The sequence below is a fragment of the Gallus gallus genome, chromosome 9 (assembly GCF_016699485.2).
Source record: "Gallus gallus isolate bGalGal1 chromosome 9, bGalGal1.mat.broiler.GRCg7b, whole genome shotgun sequence".
Classification (NCBI taxonomy): domain Eukaryota; kingdom Metazoa; phylum Chordata; class Aves; order Galliformes; family Phasianidae; genus Gallus; species Gallus gallus.
In genome coordinates, this window is record NC_052540.1 from 10,040,283 (window position 1) to 10,060,761 (window position 20,479).

The 20,479-nt window shown below is 45.4% G+C and overlaps 1 protein-coding gene across 11 annotated transcripts in view; it reads right to left on the reverse strand.

Moving 5' to 3' along the window:
- Nucleotides 1–18,622, reverse strand: part of TFDP2 (transcription factor Dp-2) — a 55,102-nt gene extending 36,480 nt beyond the window's left edge. For 2 of the 11 annotated variants that reach the window (XM_040705531.2, XM_040705530.2), the window contains exons 1-5: nucleotides 18,350–18,622; nucleotides 7,671–7,764; nucleotides 5,214–5,262; nucleotides 4,500–4,589; nucleotides 1,511–1,577 (exon numbers count right to left, since the gene is read on the reverse strand). In XM_040705531.2, coding sequence (XP_040561465.1) covers nucleotides 1,511–1,577; nucleotides 4,500–4,589; nucleotides 5,214–5,262; nucleotides 7,671–7,672 — 208 coding nt within the window. In that variant the 5' untranslated portion in view covers nucleotides 7,673–7,764; nucleotides 18,350–18,622. Of the gene's footprint in view, nucleotides 1–1,510; nucleotides 1,578–4,499; nucleotides 4,590–5,213; nucleotides 5,263–7,670; nucleotides 7,765–8,254; nucleotides 17,843–18,349 lie in introns of those variants that run through there. The other 9 variants (XM_046898377.1, XM_040705533.2, XM_046898375.1 and 6 more) reach the window with 8 other exon arrangements.
- Nucleotides 18,623–20,479: the final 1,857 nt, after the last annotated feature.

Below are 20,479 nucleotides of genomic sequence, written 5' to 3' on the forward strand. Positions count from 1 at the left end.
GTCTGGTAGTGACATGACAAGGTGAAATGGCTTTAAACTAAAAGAGAGGAGATTTAGGTTAGATGTTAGGAAGAAATTTTTTAGTCAGAGGATGGTGAGGTGCTGGAACAGGCTGCCCAGAGAGGTTGTGGATATCCCATCTCTGGAGGAAGTGGAAGGGGCCCAGGGCAGCCTGATCCGGTGGGGGGCAGCCAGCCCATGGCAGGGAGTTGGAGTTAGATAATATTTAAGGTCCCCTCTAACCTAAGCCATCATCTCTCATTTACTTTGGAACACATCATAAACCCATCATATTTCAGTCTAAGACCATGGTGAAGGCACATCATGAACAGCAGCAGCTATAATATCTCAGCAGAGATAGCAGATGTTTTTAATTATACCTCACAGTACAATAAATAAATACATAAAATAATATTGTGCATAATATTTTTGAAAATACAGAACAGCAGAGGTAAATATTACATTGACCATCCCACAGGCAAAATATAATAAAGACTAGGAGCAGTAAGATTGAGGTACTACTACTACTAACAGTAATGTCTTCCTATGCTTTATTAAGTTATTCAGTTCAATTATTCTCTGGACAAATAAATTCCTTGCTTCAGAAATTGTTTGAAGACACTGCACTTCAGTCTTTTTCCTAGTCTCATGACACAGTAATCAAAAACGAGCGAAACAAGAAGGGTAATTATCTCGCCAGTGCCTAGCAAATACTTCTCAAAGACCTAAAACCAGCTTATAGTGACACAGTTTAGAAAACAAGGACACTATCTAGACATACAAAGTACATACAAAGTATGTCTAGATTCTTTCATTTTTTGACTCTGAAGTCTGATAGATCTAAACTGCTGTGAAGAGCTAAAAATCCTTCTTCTAGTTGGTGCATGCACTTCTTTATTATTGCACTACATAACAGCAAACAACATTTACTTAAAAAGATTCTCTGAGGTGTTTCACAAATTGTAAATCCAACTCTCCCAGCACATTAGAGGAGTGGCAGATGTATTTCATCGGAATCCATAGCTGTTCTGATTGCCAACACACTGGCCACAAGAGATTCAACAAGAATGTAAGATGAAATTGGATAGCACAAACCTATTCTTTTAAGCTGTCCAGCCACTTACAGAAGTAAACCAGCAACTTCCACTCCTATCTGGGAAGGTGACTACAATAGAGTCCAGGAATTTTAGGGTGGGAAATCAGGAAATTCATTACATTATTCACAATCAAGCAAAGAAAACAGAAGGCTCATTTCACACTTTAATTGCTTTTACTACCATCCCTATTCTGCCTCCGTAAACTTTGACATCAGAAGCACCTGATGTTTGTAACACATTGTATGGACCAGCGTGGCTGCAGAAAGTACACTTTGAGAAACTAAATTCTGAGCCTCCCAAAACAACACATAATGTGCTGTGAAATCAGCAGCAATATTCATTTAGTAAACATAAGAGAGAAATAAATCTTAATGTATGCTTCTCTACTATGTATGCAAGTAGAATTCTCTTACCTTTTGTTGGACTCTGGTTCTGATCTATAAATCCTTTCAAGTCTCCATTTGTGGAAGTCACACCAACCTGAACAAAACATTTTTCAAGTCTTAAAATATGACAGACCTTTCCACATTTTCCAGTATGCAACTAACAGTATTATGAAAGTAATCTGTTCTGCACTGCTGAAACATCATAATCCTATGGCTTGCAGAGCCTAATGAGAGCATGATATGCAAAGCAAGGTTCCAAAACATTGACTGCGTATAGATGAAGACGTTATCTAAATTTTTAAGTTCTTAATTGAAAACAAAACAAGTCCCTGTATATTCTCATACTGTACTATACATGACCCAAGAAGCACATCATCACTGTCTGAGTCACTTTCCCCTCCAAGTCTTACAGGGCAGCTGCCACCAACACCACCACAGGGCCCATAGTTTTGAGGAGATGCGACTACAGATGTATTTTATGTACATCTCCTGGTCTTCAGAGATAATTTACATAGAGTATATTACTGGAGACACAGAGAACATACAATCATATTCAGAACAGTGCATCTCTGATTTTGGCATGTACACAAGGCACGGAAAGGTGGAGTTTGTTAGAAAAACACAAGGTTACCACTCCTAGACAGGGAGGGAAGAGACAGAAAGTCCCCGTGTCCCAGGCAGCGAAGCACGCACCGAGCAGCAAGCAGCGATGCAGCACTCAGCAGTTTCAGAGCGCTGCACCTGTAGCACCTTAGTGAGCAAAGAATTTTGGTTTGCTTCCGAGATGGAAGCTGCAATAAGCACCGAGTGACTGAACTCCTTTGGAACCTGCTTAGAATCAGAGCACAGTTCCTCCAGCAGGCGATTACAGAAACTACCACAAAATCTTTTAAAAAATACTACAGAATGTGAGCACTTTGATAAGCGAGTAGGAGAAAATGGTCAGGTAGCCAAGTTAAGCAAAAACAATTATGCTATCAAGGATCAAGTATTTGCTTTATTTTACACATGTATGAGGTAAAAATAGGACATTCGCTAGGGTCACTTGTAGAATTGTAATCATATCTAATTAGAGAACTGTTTGATTGCACACCAATCAAATGGCGGCACCGCAGCAGGGCGGGGCTGAGCAGGGATGGGTGCCGATCTGCTGCCAGCGCCTCTGCCTGCCTGGGGACAAGCAGTGCCCACGGGCATCCATCCCCCTCTGCCCAGGGCAGGGCTGCGGTGACCGCTCCTGCAGGTGGGGCGTGCTGAGCCCTCACCCTGACAACGTGTGCACAACGTGTTCCCGAGGGGATCTTTGAAAGCAGGGCTGGAAAGTCCAGTGACGCACACAGTGCAGAGCCTTGAAAGGGCATTCCAGCTGCAAAGCCACCATGAAGAGCCCGCACCCTCTGATCACACTATTGCCTACACACAGGGAATACAGAACTGGCTTCTCCATAGGCATCCTGCCTCTGGGAGATGTTGAAAAACACAAATAGGAGAATTTCAAATCAGAGCTTCACTGAAGGAACAAGGCTGGATACCAAGTGTTAGATACAAGGGCACAACTTGCTCCAGAAGAAGGAGTAAGAATCAGGACTCCCAAGAACACCTTCAAAGGCAGAACTGCAATTTGGTCACCTTGGGAATTCAGATTGGGATTTACAGCTGTACATTCCCCATCATCTCCCCGTGTGCTTCAATGAAGCCCTGATGCTGACACACCTCTGCACTGTCAGACCCTCCAGCAGTTGTTAAAACACAAATATTTGCATTGCATTCCCTGGAACATTCAGATGATGTAATGGATATGGTGCTTAAGGAAACGTTGGTCCAAATTGAAGTACCTGAGCTTTTTTTTCTTTGTCTTGTCCCTCTGTGATCCAAAGAACAAAAATTTCAGCCCGCACAGAAAGCACACCTGTCACAACGACAGTCCTAACACAGCGGTACAGAGCGCCCGGTGAACGCGTGCACTTCTCCCCATTTAACAACCTCTAAGTTTAGAAGAGCTTGAAAACAAATTGGAATTTCATGAGAGCTTAAATGAGAAGTGGCATTTCTTCTCTCTCAGAAGAGCGTTTCTCTCACAGAGGAATGACCGTAACTAAGCTCCTCCTCAAAAAAACCAACACATGTGATGCGATATTATGCTACTACTGCAGAACAAGGACTTTACAGTGTTTCATTTCGATGTTAGTGAGGTCCCCGCTCACGTTGTTATCTGCATTCCTGTAACAGCCACTGCTTTTGGGCATCTTTTGGTTTAACCATCAAAGCAATAGCGATCTATATCCTGGCAAATGGAAGAAATGTAATTTCTATTTCACATAAACCGCTTGTAGACTTTAGATGTAATCCAAAATGGATTTTAAGGAAGCGGAAAAAAATAAGTACGTAGGTTACTCTGCAAGTAATGCCTCCTATGTATTTCTGTGGAAACTACAACAGATACAGCACTATTTGACAGAGCAAATTGTCAGCTACAAGTGCTATTTTTCAATGCAGTCACCACCATCAGCTGTTTCACGTGGATGCGCGGATCAAGGCACTCCACATTTGGTGGTGTGACAGCTATGCACAGCAGTCCAGAACATGGCTTGTAGTTCACACTGCTGACACCACTGCTAAAACACACCGCCTCACTGTGCTCACACCCACTGCTTGAGCTCCATAAGCGTTCAGCAGGCATCAAGCAATGTTAGTGGGTGCCATTTTTACACAGGGAGGAATTCACTCCCAGACCTTTGCTCTACATGCACTTCCATGTCAGACACCATTCTGTCAGGCTGCCATCTGTCACATGGCAACAGAACATAATGGCAAGTTGGTAGGAAGGTTCAGCCTCTGCTGTCATACCACCAGCATCCGCCTGACATTGTGGGCCGACAAAATAAAATAGGAGGCATTACTTTTGGAGCAGCCCTTGTTGTTAGTTGAACTACAAGTAACCCATTCTTACTGAGACCATATTTAAAGACTTCAGGTTACAGGGTATCATTCAGCTTACACAGGCATCATTTATTACTTTTTGTATGACTCGTGATATTTCTGCTTTGTAACACTGCCCTGGTGTCTGGACTACTGGATATGGCAGGGGCTGGCTTCCTGTTTCTATCTGCAACAAGATAAATCCAGTCATGAAATAAGACAAAGCAAGCACCTGGCAAGCCTTTGCATCCTATTAGATACTTTCAGCATTTATTTTTCAGTTCCTAGTAAGTGACTAAGAAGTTTCCAAATGGGGCTGAGAAACATACCAAAAAAATAACCTCAGAAGTCTCAGGTGAGGTAAAACCTTCCACAAGTTGCACTTATAACTTATCAGCCTTCTGCACTGCTTGGCACACTTGGCAGTTACCAAGATCCTCCTGCAATCCTTCCTCTCATACAAGAAATTCATTCTTCTATCAACCTGGAAAGCTTGTTTTTTCTGCCCTAGAATCATTCCAGATTCTAGCACAATGAAGTTGCTCATGGGTAGGGAATAACAGACTGACTACTTTCATATTCCTGTAAGCTCTTATGGCCATTTAACTGACCTCATCTGTGACATGACAACCACCTGAGGAGCAAAGACAAAACTCTCTGCAAGTACATTTATATAAATACAGATTAGGTAATCAAAACTAACAGTTCTTATTCACAGAACCTTTCTGAGGCATATTATTTGTTTTGTCCTAAAAATAAGTTTCTTGCTGTTTTTGTTTTCCTCATTTCTCAATTTTTAGTGCCTTCTTACCTGAAGGACAGATGGGAATGGAGGTATAAAACAGGTGAGAAGACATGACCTAGGAATAAGACAACTCATTACAGGGCAACTTAAATGACATCTGGGTACACTGAATGTTGTAAGCACGTACATATTTAATCTCCAAGAGAATTCAAAACTTCTATTCACCATTTTGTTATTTATTACTGGTTTGGTTGGGATTCTTTTCATAAGCCATGTTCTACAAACAGATACTAGGAAGCGTTCTGCCTTTCCCTCAAGTGAGCAGTGAGCCCAGCCTTGATAATTCTCCCATCACACATTCAAAGATTTAGCGAGGAAAGACAGTAACACGGAATGTTATTCTCAATCTCTGTATGTGTTCAGTGGACTGAAAATTTTTACTGTGTTTGCAGCACAAGCTTCCTTGGAGACGAAGTAGCTCAACCCTGGTTGCGCATGTGAGATCACAAAGACATTTTAGCCTGAACTTGCTGTACTTTGTTGTCTCAGTGCATTAGGAGCACACACATCTCTCATCTCCTGCGTCCCACATGCGGGGCAGTGATTTTGGAACACAGAGGTGACAGTTTCTCAATGTGTACTTATTTGGTGAGATACACACTCTTTACAAGTTTCCCCCCAAATGCCCTAATTCCAGTACTTCCAAGATCTCTTTCCTTGATTCTTCAACAGAATAAAAAGAGATGGAGATACCTCTGCAGATAAGCTCTGTCCAGAAATTACATTCCGCTTCAACCTCTGCACATCAGTAAAACATTTTAGACAGCGTAACAAATACCAGCCACACAGTCAGAACAGATTTCAGGCTGCAGAAACCCAAAGATACAAGGTAAACCCTGCAGCCCTAAATTTCAGAAACACTCCTTGGCCTTCTAGTAGCAATAGAACACTCATGGGCTGATGCTGCTGGCCAGTGTGTGTAGTAATGAGTAACTGAGGTTAGGAAATCCTGAAAACATGCTACAAATAAAGACAGAAAGCATATCGTTACTCCTGTCTTTACATTTTTTTTCTGGCTGTTGTTGTTTGGTTGGTTTAGCTTTTTTTTTTTTTTCACCCCCAAATCCTTTGGACAATTATATTTAACAAATACAAACTAACCCAGTGTATTGTAGAAATTTTCATAGCATGCATACCAATAAAATGGTTATCCTATAAAGAAACTACAGACTCAAGTTAAAGTACCTAACAGCAAAAATATGGTTCTATAGTCAGCACGAGGGTATGTTGCCCAGCCTGGATGTCATCGGAGGTTTTCAAATCTGAAGCCCTGAGCAGCCCTGGACAAAGCCCCAAACAACTGCACTCTGCATGAAGGCGTCGAGGGTGCAAAGCAAGGCACTGGCATAGACAGGGCTCCTGAGACCATTCCAGGGTATGCGACCATACTGCAGAACACTCCAGGGATTTTATTGGCACTGCTATTTATCCTTTGCCTACACTGAAGTAAAGGTCAAAACCACATAAATCAGTAGAATTGTCTATTTATACTACACTTGAATATGGCCTACGAAATAAGTAATGCATATGAATTTATCCCGAGTTGGTCAGCTTGAGTCAAATAAATAAGACATCTGAAAGCCTTTCCTGGAACTACATATCAAATAAAATTATTAATAAAATGAACAGAAAAGATTTTTCCAAGACTGGAGAATTAATTTAACCAAGCTGTGGCCTTGACATTGACCAAAATATGCACAAAAGCTTGTGCCGCTTCTCAGCAAACTGAAAGCCATCCTAACACTCCCTGAACTTTTGTTCTGGGTACTTCCTTCTTAAGCCATGTTGGCTCCTAAGCCTGTTTAAATTTAATTAAACCACAGGATGTTTTACCAAAGGCAACAAATTGCTGAGGACTCACAGTGATGTTTGCTCACTGACCACCTTAATCAAAACTATTCTGTATACAAATTGTGTACCTCAAGAAGCATTGCAAATCAGGCCAAAAATTAAGGTCAGGATGCTATCCATTTTATAAGCTTCCTCAGAACTGTGGGCAGGGGAGTGAAAGATAGAGCTTCTGGACAACATACTAAGTTTAGCTAATGTGGCAGATGAACAGACAGGAAAGCCCCGAGTCTCCTAAAAACCAGGAGTGCACAGACATTGGTAAATAAACGTCTGCTCTTTTTACAGTTTCCAGACTGGGACTCAGTAGGATCTTACTCTGGTGTTTCAACAAAATGAGAGGCTCTCAGATAAGTTTGCAGCAATGTTAGTGGAAACAACAGCAGAAAGTATTGACTTGATTATTAACCTGACGTATAACTGATTCAACTCTGTATCCTTAAGGAGCCTCAAACTAGTTTACACAAATAAAATGCAGCAGAAGATGTTTGTAGTATGCAAAAATATTGGCCATTCAAGAAATCAAACACAAAGAGCTTCAAATTCTGAAAGTCAGAAGTGACTGGCAGCACATCGGTATAAAAGGGAATACATATTACAGAATTATAAACTTACATTTTTTGCCGTCATGTCAGAAGGTCTTGCTCTATATTCTGTAAAACCATAAGATATCCCTTTTCATCTTCACAGAATCTTTAAAACCAACACCCTGTAAGAAAGTAAATTAAAACATGAGAGTTAAAATGCATTCTCAGTTAGCTCTCTATCTGAACCCTGCATCTCCCCAGGACAGCTAAATTTTGCATGCGTTTATTTTTAATAAAGTTACCACAACAGAAGGTTCAGCACATACACCACAACTTTACAGTGCCTGAAATACTCAGAGATGTAATCTTAAATACAGAGTCCTGATATATTACTGTGCTAGCAGAGCTTATCATACCATTACCAAAGTCTTGTAGTTAAAGCCATGCAAACATTTACATCAAATACAGATTGACCCCAAAAACTGAAAAAAGAACTAATCTTTTAATTGTGTCTTTAACTCTCATTGAGAAAACTTCTAATTCTATCACAGCATACATACAAAGACCTTTAGAAGGAGCAGGAAATGCTATGAAATGTACAGACACAGCAAACATTTAGCAAACTCAGGAAACATTCAAAAAAAACCCAAACCCATTCCTGTTCAAACTCACTTCTTAAATATTTTCAAGCCTTTGTAATTAGAATTACATTAAAATTCCAGGGAAGATAAACATTCTGATAAACTGAAGAATACTTAAAGTGACTTTTTTTTTTTAATCAAATCTCCCAGAAGCCTTAAAAAAAAAAAAAAAAGACAAATTACAAACAGTGGCAGCACGAACCATTTTAGAGACAGAATTAATCCGACAAAATGTTCAAGTACTTTGAAAGTACTTTGTAAGTACCACTTGCTGTTAATAAATGGGACGAAAAAGACATCTGAATTGTGCTTAGATGCACAAGGGAGAAATGCTCACACTTTCAAGAGTGGAATTGATTCAGAAAAATCTTAGAAAACACCTGAAGTGGTTACTGTGAGTCACAACCACTTACAGCAGAACTCACCAGCTGCAATAGCAAGTACAAGCTATGCTGTTTCCTTTGAAATTCAAACCCTGCAAGCTTTGAGCACGACCAGTATCATCACCTCCCTTCTAAGAATGGGCCAAAAATGATTTCAGTAGTGTATGTTGCTCATGACAGACTCTACTGACACTGCATTCATGATTATGGATAATGCAGATGAAGTACCAGACTGAGAGAACCAAAGAACCCAAGTTGGAATGGACCTCCGGGAGACTGCTGACATGGCAGAGCATCACTCGGATACACAGCTACTCCCTTGCAGAAGCCACACTATTGAAATCACAGAACATTTGCCAGAAATGGAAACAAACTAGAAAAAAAACACTGCACCTACAAAAGGCCTTCCTGAATTCCTGGCAGAGGAGGAAGCACTTGCTGCTTGTAGGAAGGTACATTAGTTGCTTCACACACAAACCAATTCTCACAACATTCTGGTGGGAGGGATGGAGGTTCCAACAAAATAAACCTTAGTAACAGAGGAGATGAGGATGACAGTGTATGTTCTGATATTCATTTATTTCTCTGGCTGTTGCCAGGTATTTTAGAGGTAGCACTGCTGAGTAGTACCAATACGGATAAAATATTTTTGGGTTATATCCAAGTTTGAAACCATGGAACAGAAAGATAAATAAACCAGGATATGATGAGTTTATTTATTTCCATATATGTGCAACATACCTTGTTTTAGTCAGCCTAAACTGTACGATTAAACCGACCTATACACCTTTTTAATACCCATGCTTGTCTTTAGCAATTAAAAGCCTTAGTTCTGGTATCTTACAGTCCTAAATTGACAGCAACTAACTCTTCTCCTTTGCATTTTTTAGTTACTCCTCTACTGCCACTCATACTTAAAGAGAGATAACCCACAACTGCTCAAACATTGCAAGACGAGTTGCCCTGACAAGAGCCCTGGCTGCCCCTGCCCCACAGGGAGGTCTAAAAAGGAAACACCTGTGCAGCAGCCCAGGTGCTCAGGCCATGCAGGGAGCAGCCGCTGGGCCAGAGAGAAGCCTGACGTCAGCAGAAGAAAGCAGAGAGACAGTGGCACCCACAGGGCCTCTGCCACTCAAGCACAGGAAGATAGTCACCAGCTAAGCCGAAGCTGCTCCAGCCGGGCCAGGCTGTGCTGCAGCAGCAGGGAGGAAGAAGTACCAGACTCTGCTCCCCCTCCCTGCTGTCACCAAGCAACAACCAGACTTTGGGTGCCACCTCTCCTCCCTCACCTTCCATGGCATCCAGATTTACAACTGGCCCAGCACAGCAGGAGTCTCCCCAGCTCCCACAGGCAGGAGAGCGGCAGGATCCTTGGGCCCTCCTAACCTCATCATTTAAAAAGGCCATTCCAGCAGCAGCCATGCTGATACTGCCGGCTGGGCAGCCCCATACGGCACCTGCAGCTGTAATGGGGCACATGCAGGTGGTGGGCCAGCACCACGGTATGGGACCCACTGCTGGCAGCTGGGACAGCAGCACCTTTTATAGGTTTAAGTTCAGAGGTCTTAGGGAGACAGTTCTGGAAAGACATTCAAGTACTAAACCTTCTCCACTGTCACATCCTTTTATTTATGTATCTATTTATCTATTTAATGGTTCTGAGAATGAATAAATGTTTGAATAACGAACCTTTTCAGTTGCCATATCTTTTCAGTCATTCATTCATTTTGTGCTCCTTGAACTCCATCAGGCTTTCTACAGATCTCTTAGTTTATTCAGATATTGCATCACTTCAGCTGCTACTAGAGTTAAAGGAAAACATGCTACTCCATTCGGTAGTGTTCTCCCTTTCCTACTGAATGAGCTCTATCTACCTCCCCTGCTGCCCCGATCTGCTGCAGCTGTGATCAAGCAGCTATTCCAGCATCCAAATACCACACGATCTGTCTACTAAGACATACTGTAGCAAAAAGAGCTTTTAGTTTTAGTTCCACAACAAAATCTCCAAGAAAATGAGAAGCATTTTTATCTGGTAGGGATATAATTGTAAGAATATAGAGAGTTATCTATTAATGTTCCTGGGGAAAAGGGACTGCTAGATCCGTGTAGCCATCTTGAAACCTGGGAAGTTGCCAAAGAAAAGCCACGCAGTGTCAATGGTCCACAGCAAAGAGCATACACTGACAACCTGCACCACATTTGAAAATTAGGATTCTGCCATTCCGTTCTCTTTCTCCTCCTTCCACACACACCTTCCAAATACATCATCTGGAGCTCTGGACCAAAATTTATGATGCAGTTTGCCTTCCCTGTCTCACTTCAATAGGTTTTACAAGCAATTTACTCAAATAAAACATAGCTAAGAAAACATTTTCTAGGCAGTTTCAACATGCTGACAGATAGGCAAACTAGTTTAATCTTTGACATGTTATTTGCCATCAAGCTTAGTGATCCAGAAGGTATCATCCATAAACTATGACAGTCATTTGCCACAGTGCTTTTCAGACAGTACAAACAGTTGGTATTCTTCCAGCTTTATGAACACATTTTGTCAACCTCAAGAAGCCAGACTTTGTGACCCCACCATCTGCCATGACCCCTTGTCAGGTTCAGAAAAAAGAACTTACACAGATGGCCTCAAAATGGAGATTCTCTTCGTTCTGAATTGCTGTTTGACAGCTTGCACCAGACAGAGAAATAAAACTCTACCTTTTTGTTCCTGAGCTGGTTTCCACTGAAACAAGGACGCATAAAGCCCAAAGCACACGACACACACAGACTGCTTTACTTGAACTGAAGGTCTCCATGATCTAACCTTGGTTTATAATCCGCTCCCGTGATTTTACCTTTTGGTCAAGTACTGTACAGCTCTGTGAGAGAACAGAACCGTACAACCGTGTCCGCTCCTAGGTGTGATTTCTTCTAGAACTTACATTGCTCAATCACTTACACTGATGCCATTGAAAAGACACTGAGAACAGTAAATTTACAGAAATGTAGATTGAGCTCCAGTTTAGTTAGTTTAGTTCTCTATACATATCCTTCATCACAAGTCAAAAGACAGACCTGTTCAGAAGCGATACTGAAGCAGAACTCCAGTACAAGAAACACTGCAGAATGGAAAACAGTTATCTGAGAAAAATGCTACCTGTATACTCCTTTCTACATTATTTTCTATGGTCCAAAGTCATACTTTAAATTATTCCTTTAACATACATATGTTGGCTAAAACCTAACACCAGGACAGTCTGTTTTCAGCCCTTGACAATAAATCTGCAGCAAACATCCTGGATTTCTTTAATTTCCTCGAATTCTGACCAGTACTTGGCATAACATAGCTTCACAAAGGCCCTCCCCAGCCTCACAGGCCACCTCCCCACAACACAAAGTGTAATTTATGTCAGGGTGATGTCAGTATCAAACACCTACAAATTAAGGCAACTATTGGAGACCACCTAAAATGCTAAGGAAATGTCTTCATGAAACACAGATAGAGATATTTAATACTGATTTTTATTACGACCAAAGAATGCTTTTTCGATTTACTCAATCGAGAGTATTACAGAGTGGAAATGGTCCCAAGTTGCTGGGTCAGCTACAAGTAAAAGTGTCACCAGTTTCAACACCACCAAAACCAACCCGTATCATGCCTGCCTCGGCTAGAAAATAGCTCGGGTTCTTCACACCCCTCTTTGTAACACTAACTTTGAAGCTGCAGCACTACCACACTGATCTCAGAAGACTGCAGCGACAGAAAGACTCCTCATTAATCAATACAAGCTCTGTTTTAAACCACTAATTTATGCACAGCATCTACATGGATTAGACCACCTGTTATGCACATGTCGCCTCATTGTATCTCCGTTTTCAGACCAGCACAACTTGAAAATCACAAAGTACGCAGCAGAAATCCACCTGCTCCTAGGAAGTGCGTCACCTTCCTGAAAAGCATGTTGGCATTCAACTCCTTTTTGAAGAAATTGTGGTAAAAACAACTAAAATTCTAGTTAGAAAAAAAAAAGAAAAATAAAAATCCATATGTGCGAATGAGATGAGCTTATTTGTACTACAGAGAACAAAACCCAGCTCTGGCATCAAGATTACGAAACTGAAATTCAGGATTTTGTACATCTTCAAGAAGATCCCATCGGACAACTTCTTTTTCTGAACCTCCTCAGATGGCAGTCCCAGTTTTACCCCTTATGAGGAATAAACATGGCCCCAAACTGGAAAAAAAGAGGTACATCAATGTCCATGCAGCACCTGGCTCGGCACCTAGTTAAATACTTCAAAAAGCCACCTGTGGGGTGCATTCAGAGCATTACATACACGGAGTGGGACATGGTGCACTTCTCACACAGTCATTTTCATTTTGAAAATAATGACAAAAAAGAAGCTCTTAGAACTCCAACAATGACATACATTACAAATACCTGACAGGAACTACAACTTGTTTTTTCTCCAGCATTTACTGTGAACAAAGTAAAAGTATGCCTTCAAAATAACAGTCGAGGTGATTAACAGTCTGAACAAACCTAAATGACCTGACTGTTAAATGGGATCAGAACTTTTAACAAAATAAAATACCTTTAGAAGTGAGTTTAAAAGCATCACCTGAACCAGAGCTCTGAAGATTGAAAGGCACTTGAAGTAGAAGCGCTTTCTGTCAGCAAACAGCACAAAGTAGAGCTTTCTATCAGTTAGGAACATACCATATTTTCAAAAGCATTTTTTCTTCTACATGTTCATTTCAACAGTGGGTTGGCATTTGAAAACAAAACAATACAAATAAAGTAGTTATCTATACAAATGACTGCAAAATATCGGTAAGACAATCTTAGCCTATTGCCAATAATGCATTAGCTCCTCTTTCAGTTAAGCTCAGATGAAGCACAGAACGCTGTAGGGAAGGGACCCGTCAGCCCACCCAGCCGCAGCCCCTGCCGTGTGCTGGCTGCCCTGTGCCCATCCATCCCAGCGCTGGGCACCCCAGGGACGGGGCAAAAGAAAAAAGCATATTTCTTTTTTTCTACTGAGGTTTCATACAAGCTTCTTACTACCTACCAACAGTTTATACGCTGTATGATACATCAGAGAAGGCTCCGGATGTTGCCTTGCAATGCATTTTAATGTTGACCTTCTAGAACTTTCAGAGTTATCAGTACAGTGACTGATACACAGGACAGCTGAAATGTCCTTGAGATACCCCTCCCTCTATACCCTGCAGCTGGAAGAAACTTAACATCCAATGAACTCAAGATAATTCTACATCTGCAGTTAATTAAAGATCATCATGTTATGTTGGGATAAAGAATCTGATGACAGGGAGAGACTTAATGACTATATCCCACATTTTGCAGTTTGCTAGAAGCTTTGTTCTAGTGTGAAGCTATTACTAAGTCTGCTCCCGCACGGACTGAAGATTATGACAGCACTCACTGAACAGGAAAAGCTAAAGAACAACCAGCCAGCCGCAGTTTTTTGGTTACAATTTGGTACAATGCCAAGAAAGGGAAAACAACACTTTTCTAGAGATGTACAAACTCTCAAATCTTGATAAAAGAACACAGAATTAATTACCTTAAGGGTGCAGCTCCACAAAACCAGCTGCACTGATGTAAGATCCTGCCCCCGCTATCACTGCTCAAAGGCACCAGAGGCCTTCCACTTTCTCTTGTTTCCTACCATTTCCCACTCTGTCCCCACGCTGCAGGCTCTCAAGAACTTCCACACTGACCCACCCCTCAGCCAGCTGAACTCCTAATAGTGTCAGCATGCAGGAGTGGGGCAGAAAGGGGGAGAAGAAAGCACTGTGCCCGCTGCAGCCCCCTGGCAGGTCAGATGGCCGAGGCCCATGCCCGGGACAGAGCCAAACCTCAGCTGAGCGAGCTGCCTGGTAGCCCGGCCTGCGGAACCACACCGTGACTCAGTTTCTGAAAAAAGCATTTATGACACACTGCAAATTAACTGACGGGTTGAAATGTGACAGAAGGTTGGTTTTGTTGTGTTTGTACGAAGACTAATCTGAGCCTTGACAGAGTTCACTGGAATGTGGGCACGCTTTGACAGTTCACTAGGAAGCACTGAGAAGTTTTGTCTTCGCACCTCAGCTTCCCCAGGGCCTTACACAGCAAGGTGCAACACATACCCTACAGTTCTACCATTTTATATAAGAAGTTATTAACTTTTAAAAAATGTTTAAGTGTATTTACACCTGTAAGCTGGGCTCTAAATAAACTGAACTTGCAGTAAGCAGAGCGTACGTTTCAGAACAGAAATGTATTTCTCAAGTTTCTCAAGCTCAGGCTGAATACTGAAGGAAAAGGTTGCCTCTTTCCTTACAGCCTATGGAGAACCCCCACACAACCTTTTGGAATTCCCTCAGGGACACAGGCTCCCTTTAAAATGCAGTTCCTAACCTTACACATAACCGCTGGTCACGTTACCGCTCTAACTTCTAATATAGGTCAGTTAGAGTTATTCTGGTAATTACAGCTACTGCTCATGTGGGAAAGGTTCTCCACCTGGGAGGCCGTTCCAGCTCACGGGTGTCCCCGTGGGGACCGATCTGCCAGCAGCAGTTGGAAGGAAGAGAAGAAACCCGAAGTTCCAAACAGAGGAGCACGCCCTAACTTCTGAGAGAAAACACTGAGTCACAGATCAGAATTACCTTCACAGGCGGACTTCAGTTTATGGAAGGGAACAAAAACTTCATCTTAGGGTCACAGACACTCTTTTGGGAAGGTGTCACCCATCTGGGAATGTGAGAAGCCTCAATGACCATCACTGCTTTCTCCTTACTGGAAACTATCATTCCACACAGGAAATCAGATAAAGCAGCAGGAGTTCGTTTACTGAAGCCATCAGTGCAAGGTGACACAACTTGCAGAAGGGCTACTATAAATCCAGAAACCCAGGAAAAATCAAGTGCCTCTCATTCTAATAATGGATGCTACAAAAAGACACAAAGAATCAAAGCAGGCCACTGTTACAAAACCAGCATTCCACTGCTGTATCTGCTCCTTTTTACACTACTTCCAAGAGTACAGAAGCACACGCCGAGTTTTTCAAACCCCGCAATGGGCACTCATACCACTGGCTGTCATGTCATATGCACACCGTTACTGTGGCTTACTCTCCTCCAAACACCTGCAATTGTAAGCGTGTCTCATTGGCTCCAATGGCTTCTTGGTTCTGCACACACAACTACCTCCATAAGTGCATTTCCTGCACCCGACCAGGCAACAGACAGCTGATTTTCCCTGTTTGACAATCCATTGTTTATTCATCAGTAGTCGTGTCTTATGAATATAATTGGAAGGTAAACGAGAAGTTCTTAATTGTTACATCACAAACTATGCAGAAAAAGCACACAAAGTAAGAAACTGCAGCTTACTGAGGCAATTCTAAGAATATTTTTTTAAGGTGGCACATCAAAAGAAACAGACTTCCAAGAATGAGAAGAGCTGTAACTAAAGAGCACATCCTGACCCTCATTAGGGTGAGGAAGCTTAAACATTAGTATCTATCCTATCCGGTACAGGTTGCAGCTTCTCTCCCCTAACCTGGTCAGGTCATCTTAGAGATCAGCACCAGGCTTTCCCCTGAGCACAGTGAGGTCTGCTAACTTAAAATGAGCAACATCACACATTCCTGAAGGGGATGGAAAACTGGAACCTCAGTTGCTACTTTTTGCTGAACCCACTGGAAGGTGCTAAAATACAAAGCCTTATCTTCACTTTGTGGCCGCTTACAGGCAGCTCCCGAATGCATAGGAGGCTCCTGCAATACTGTCCAATACATGCAAGAACAGGAACAAACAAGGAGTCCTCCTGCAGCAGGAACGCCCCTTGCAAACCAGCACTGTTTTGCCAGCTGTGTTGCTCAGCCTGCTCCTTTACACAGGATGGCTGTGCTCTAGCTGCTGCACCGAAGGCTGGGCCTTACCACTGTGTAAAGTGAGCTAACCCATTGGAACCCTCTAGAGCAACAGTGGGCCTTCCCATCAGTGCCATATGATTTCAGTAATGCTAATTCTATCAACCTAGCACAGGTCCAATTCTGTTCTGTTAGTACAGTGATTTCTGTGCAAGCAGGAAGTGGTTACAAGAAGTCCCAACAGCTTGTCAGTAAAACATGATTAGTCTTAAATTACCACGAGGTAAACCTAATGCTAATATCTCACTAATATCTAATCATTCCTACCTTTTCCTCAGTACAGAACTAAGCCATTTTCAGAGCTATTACTCCTAACTCTTCCAGAGTCACCAGGCTCACTGCACAACAAGTTTCCAACAAGAACTTATGCTTTTTCTCCCTCTCCTGACCACCTGTTTGATGCACGTTCATTTCTGTGACGCAAACTTATGCTTCCACGTCTCTTTGAAGTGCTGTATGTAGCACTGGACAGGCTACTGCAAACACAAGTTCTCAAAACGCAGTACTTGGCCACGTAAAAAACCATCTCCATGCACACAGAGCACCGGCAAAAATGTCCTGAGACACAGTTCTGCATTTGCAGTACAGCAGCAGCCATGGGTCTGCCCCACGCACGGCCATCACTTCATTTGTGGATATGGCAAAAGGCACTACAATCAGAAGAACCAGACTTAATGCAGGCAAAGGAATGGAGAAGTTGTTACTCATCTTTCTTTTAGAAGCATCAATTTATACAGTCTATCTATATATATATATCTTTAATAAGAGATCACATCTACTTGAGATTAGCTACAGTACCACACAGCAGCTGCGGTTCTGACCTCGTTTCTACCACCGTAATTAAGCTACATCTGTGCAGCCGAAAAAAAAACCTATCAACTGTTAGAGATATTAACAAAGAGGCGTGAAAATAACTGAACCGATTTTCAAAATAAAAACGCTCACCGCGTAACCATCGCATTTTAATTTTCCACGCGCCGCGTCTGCTGCACCACACAGACGCGACCACCGCGCTTTGTGTCCGCTCCCAGCCCGGCGGGGAAGGCGGCCCGCGGCGCGGAGCAGCACGTGAGGGCGGCACGGCACGGCACGGCGCTCCCGCAGCCCGGCGCCAGCCCCGAGCTCAGCGGGGACGCAACCTCCGAGACGCGGTTTTCTTCCTCGTTTCGAGGAAGTTCGCTTACGAGCTATTTTGCTCCCTTTGTTTGCACGCCCAAATCCGAACGGCGGCGTTCGCCCCGGGATTCACCTCCGCCGCGAAGCCCGTGCGGCCTACGGCGGGCAGGCCCGCGGCCGGCGGGGCGCGGCGAGCGGCGCTCCCAACTTTTGTCGCGGCCGCGGCGCTCCGCCCGGGGCGCCGCGCGGCCCCGGCCCCCCCCCGCCCCGCCGCCCCGGGCCGCCCTCCGCGCGCTCAGCACCGCGGCCCGGCCGCTCACACCGCGATCCTCCCGGCGCGGCCCCCCCCGCGGCCCCGCGGCTCCCCCCGCGCCGCGGTCGCGCTCCGGCGGGGCCCCTTCAGCGCAGGGCGAGCGCGCGGCCGCCGCAGGTGTCAGGCAGCGGCCCGCCGCACCCCCACCCTCCTCCACACGCGGCCGGAGCCGGGTCGGGGGGCGACGGAGGGCCGGGCCGCCGCGAGGCGCGGGGGAAGCGGCGCCTCGGGAAGAAAGGCGCTGCCCCTCCCGGCAGAGACCCCGCGGCGGCACGCCCGGAGGCCCGGGCTGCAGGGGAAAAGAGAGGAAGGAACGCGGCAGCGCGGCCGGGCCCAGGCGGCGACGCATAGACGGAGAGACGCGACGGTCGCTTACCGGCCGCAGCTCGGCTCCGCTCCGCTCCACACGCCGACGACGCCTCCCGGCCGAGCCGGCGCCGCGCGCCCGCCGCTCGCGAGGAGGCCTCACGCAGGGGCCCGGCAGGGGCAGGCCGCGAGCCCCGGCGCGTGGCGGCGCGAGCGCTCCACCGCGCCTCCAGCTCGGCCGCCGCCGCACCCCGCCCCGCGCGCGGCCCCACCGCCGCCTCGCGCCGCCGCCGCGCCGCGCTCTGCCCGGGTCCTTCTCCCCCGCACAAGCTTGGCGGCGTCTGGCGAGCGGCTGCTCCCATTGGCCGTCGCCTTGCGCGAGGTCGGGCGCCGTCGGCGCGCCATTGGCTGCGCCTCGTGTGTGTACACACGCCGTCCGCCAATCCGAGGGGCCTCTGCGAGGGGGGGGGCGGGGCGGAAAGGCGGGCCCCAGGCAGCCTCCTCCCCGGGTGGCCTCTCGGCGGCAGCTGCGTCTGGCGCCGCACGCGCGGGGTGGGGGGGAGGCCCGTTCGGAGGGCTCGGCCCGGCACACCTGCCGGCAGCTGCTGCAGCGACGGAACGGCCGCCACCGGTGGCAAACGCGGGCCGTGGCGCGCACGGAGCGGCTCGGCTCCGCCGATCCTCCTCAGGGCCGGGGCCCACGCGGCAGCGCAGGGGGGAAGCGCCTCGGAGCTAGGGCCGCCCTTCGCTCACACTTAGACTTAGAGCGCTGACGGGAGCGGAGCGAGAGCAGCGATACGGTGCGGCGCCGCACGCGCAGACAGCAGCCGGGGCTGCAGCGAACACCGCCGTGCTGCGCGGAGAGCGGAGGGAGGGCGGGCCCGGAGCCGCGGAACGGTCCCGGAGCGCACAAAGCACTGTGCGGGGGGTGTTCCTGCTTTACAGACACAACAAAAAAGGAAACATCAGAAGGAGGCTGTAAAACGGGGTTCCTAAACGGAGGAGTGAGAGCCCTATGTTTATTTCCGTGGCACAGCTCACAACTGCTTACTGATCACAGGCCCAGGAACGTGCTGACCGTGTGCTTTCTGTTTCTTTTCATCCTCTACGGAACACTCTGTCACAGGCAAGAAGACCTTTATCCGTACTTGCAGTTACGTAAGGAACTTAAATGAAAGCATTAAAAAACCATATGCAAAATGGAGCGTTCCCTGGAGCAGCTGCCCAGGCCCCAGGCAGCGCAGAGGCGATGCTGCAGGCCCTGCTGGCTGCGGGAAAGAAAGGAAGCAGAAGAGAAGCGAGGCGGGGTGCCGGGCTTCCTGCACTCCTCCTCGTACATGTGCTAAACCCACATCTGAACTCAAATACCGCCTCAATAAAAACTCATTTATGTCTTAAAAACTTCTTTTTAGTTCATTTTGGTTATTTTTATGCAACGCTTACAAACTGAAGTCACACGCTATGATTGCAAACGTGAAGAAGGCATTTAACCACTGTGGAAAGGAGATGGACAGTGACTGCCATAGCTGGCATTGGCTTTCAGCCACCTGCACAATGAGCTGTCTCTGTATGCACACACACTGCTCAGTTCAAAGCTGCTGAAACAATCGGTTTGCAATAAGTGTACTACTTCTGTACGGCTCTAAACCAATCTGTACTCTCAGAACTTACATAAATCCCAAAATCAAGTCTCAGAATGAGATCCGCATTGAAAACTTGGCTGTAACTGCTTGCTCAGCTCTGCAAAGGCACCGGGGTTAGCACTTTCTTAAAGTAAGGCCCACACTCAGGAAGCTCTGATGCTGTTCTCTGCAAACAGTCATGGTCTCAAAGCCTGAGCACGACACCACGACACCACGCTCCCCTGGCTGGTTGCTCCCTTCCAGATCATATCCCCCTTTCCCTTTTCATTAGCATTACTTTGCACTGTTTGCTGATTTCAATGCTTTGCGAGCCCACAACCCGTGCTGTGATACCAACACTAACCCATAACCCCCACACCCAACATTTCTCCTGAAGAGTGAGCTGAACTTGTCCATCTCACTGTAAAACCTCAAACCAAAATGTGGCCCAACCTCTGGGTCAGAACACCACCATATTCCAACCTGCAGTACCAACACATCTGTTTGTCTGAAGAGGAAATGACACCTTTGCCCGTACAGCTGGGCTTGGAACGGTAAGAGAGAAAAAAAAAAACACA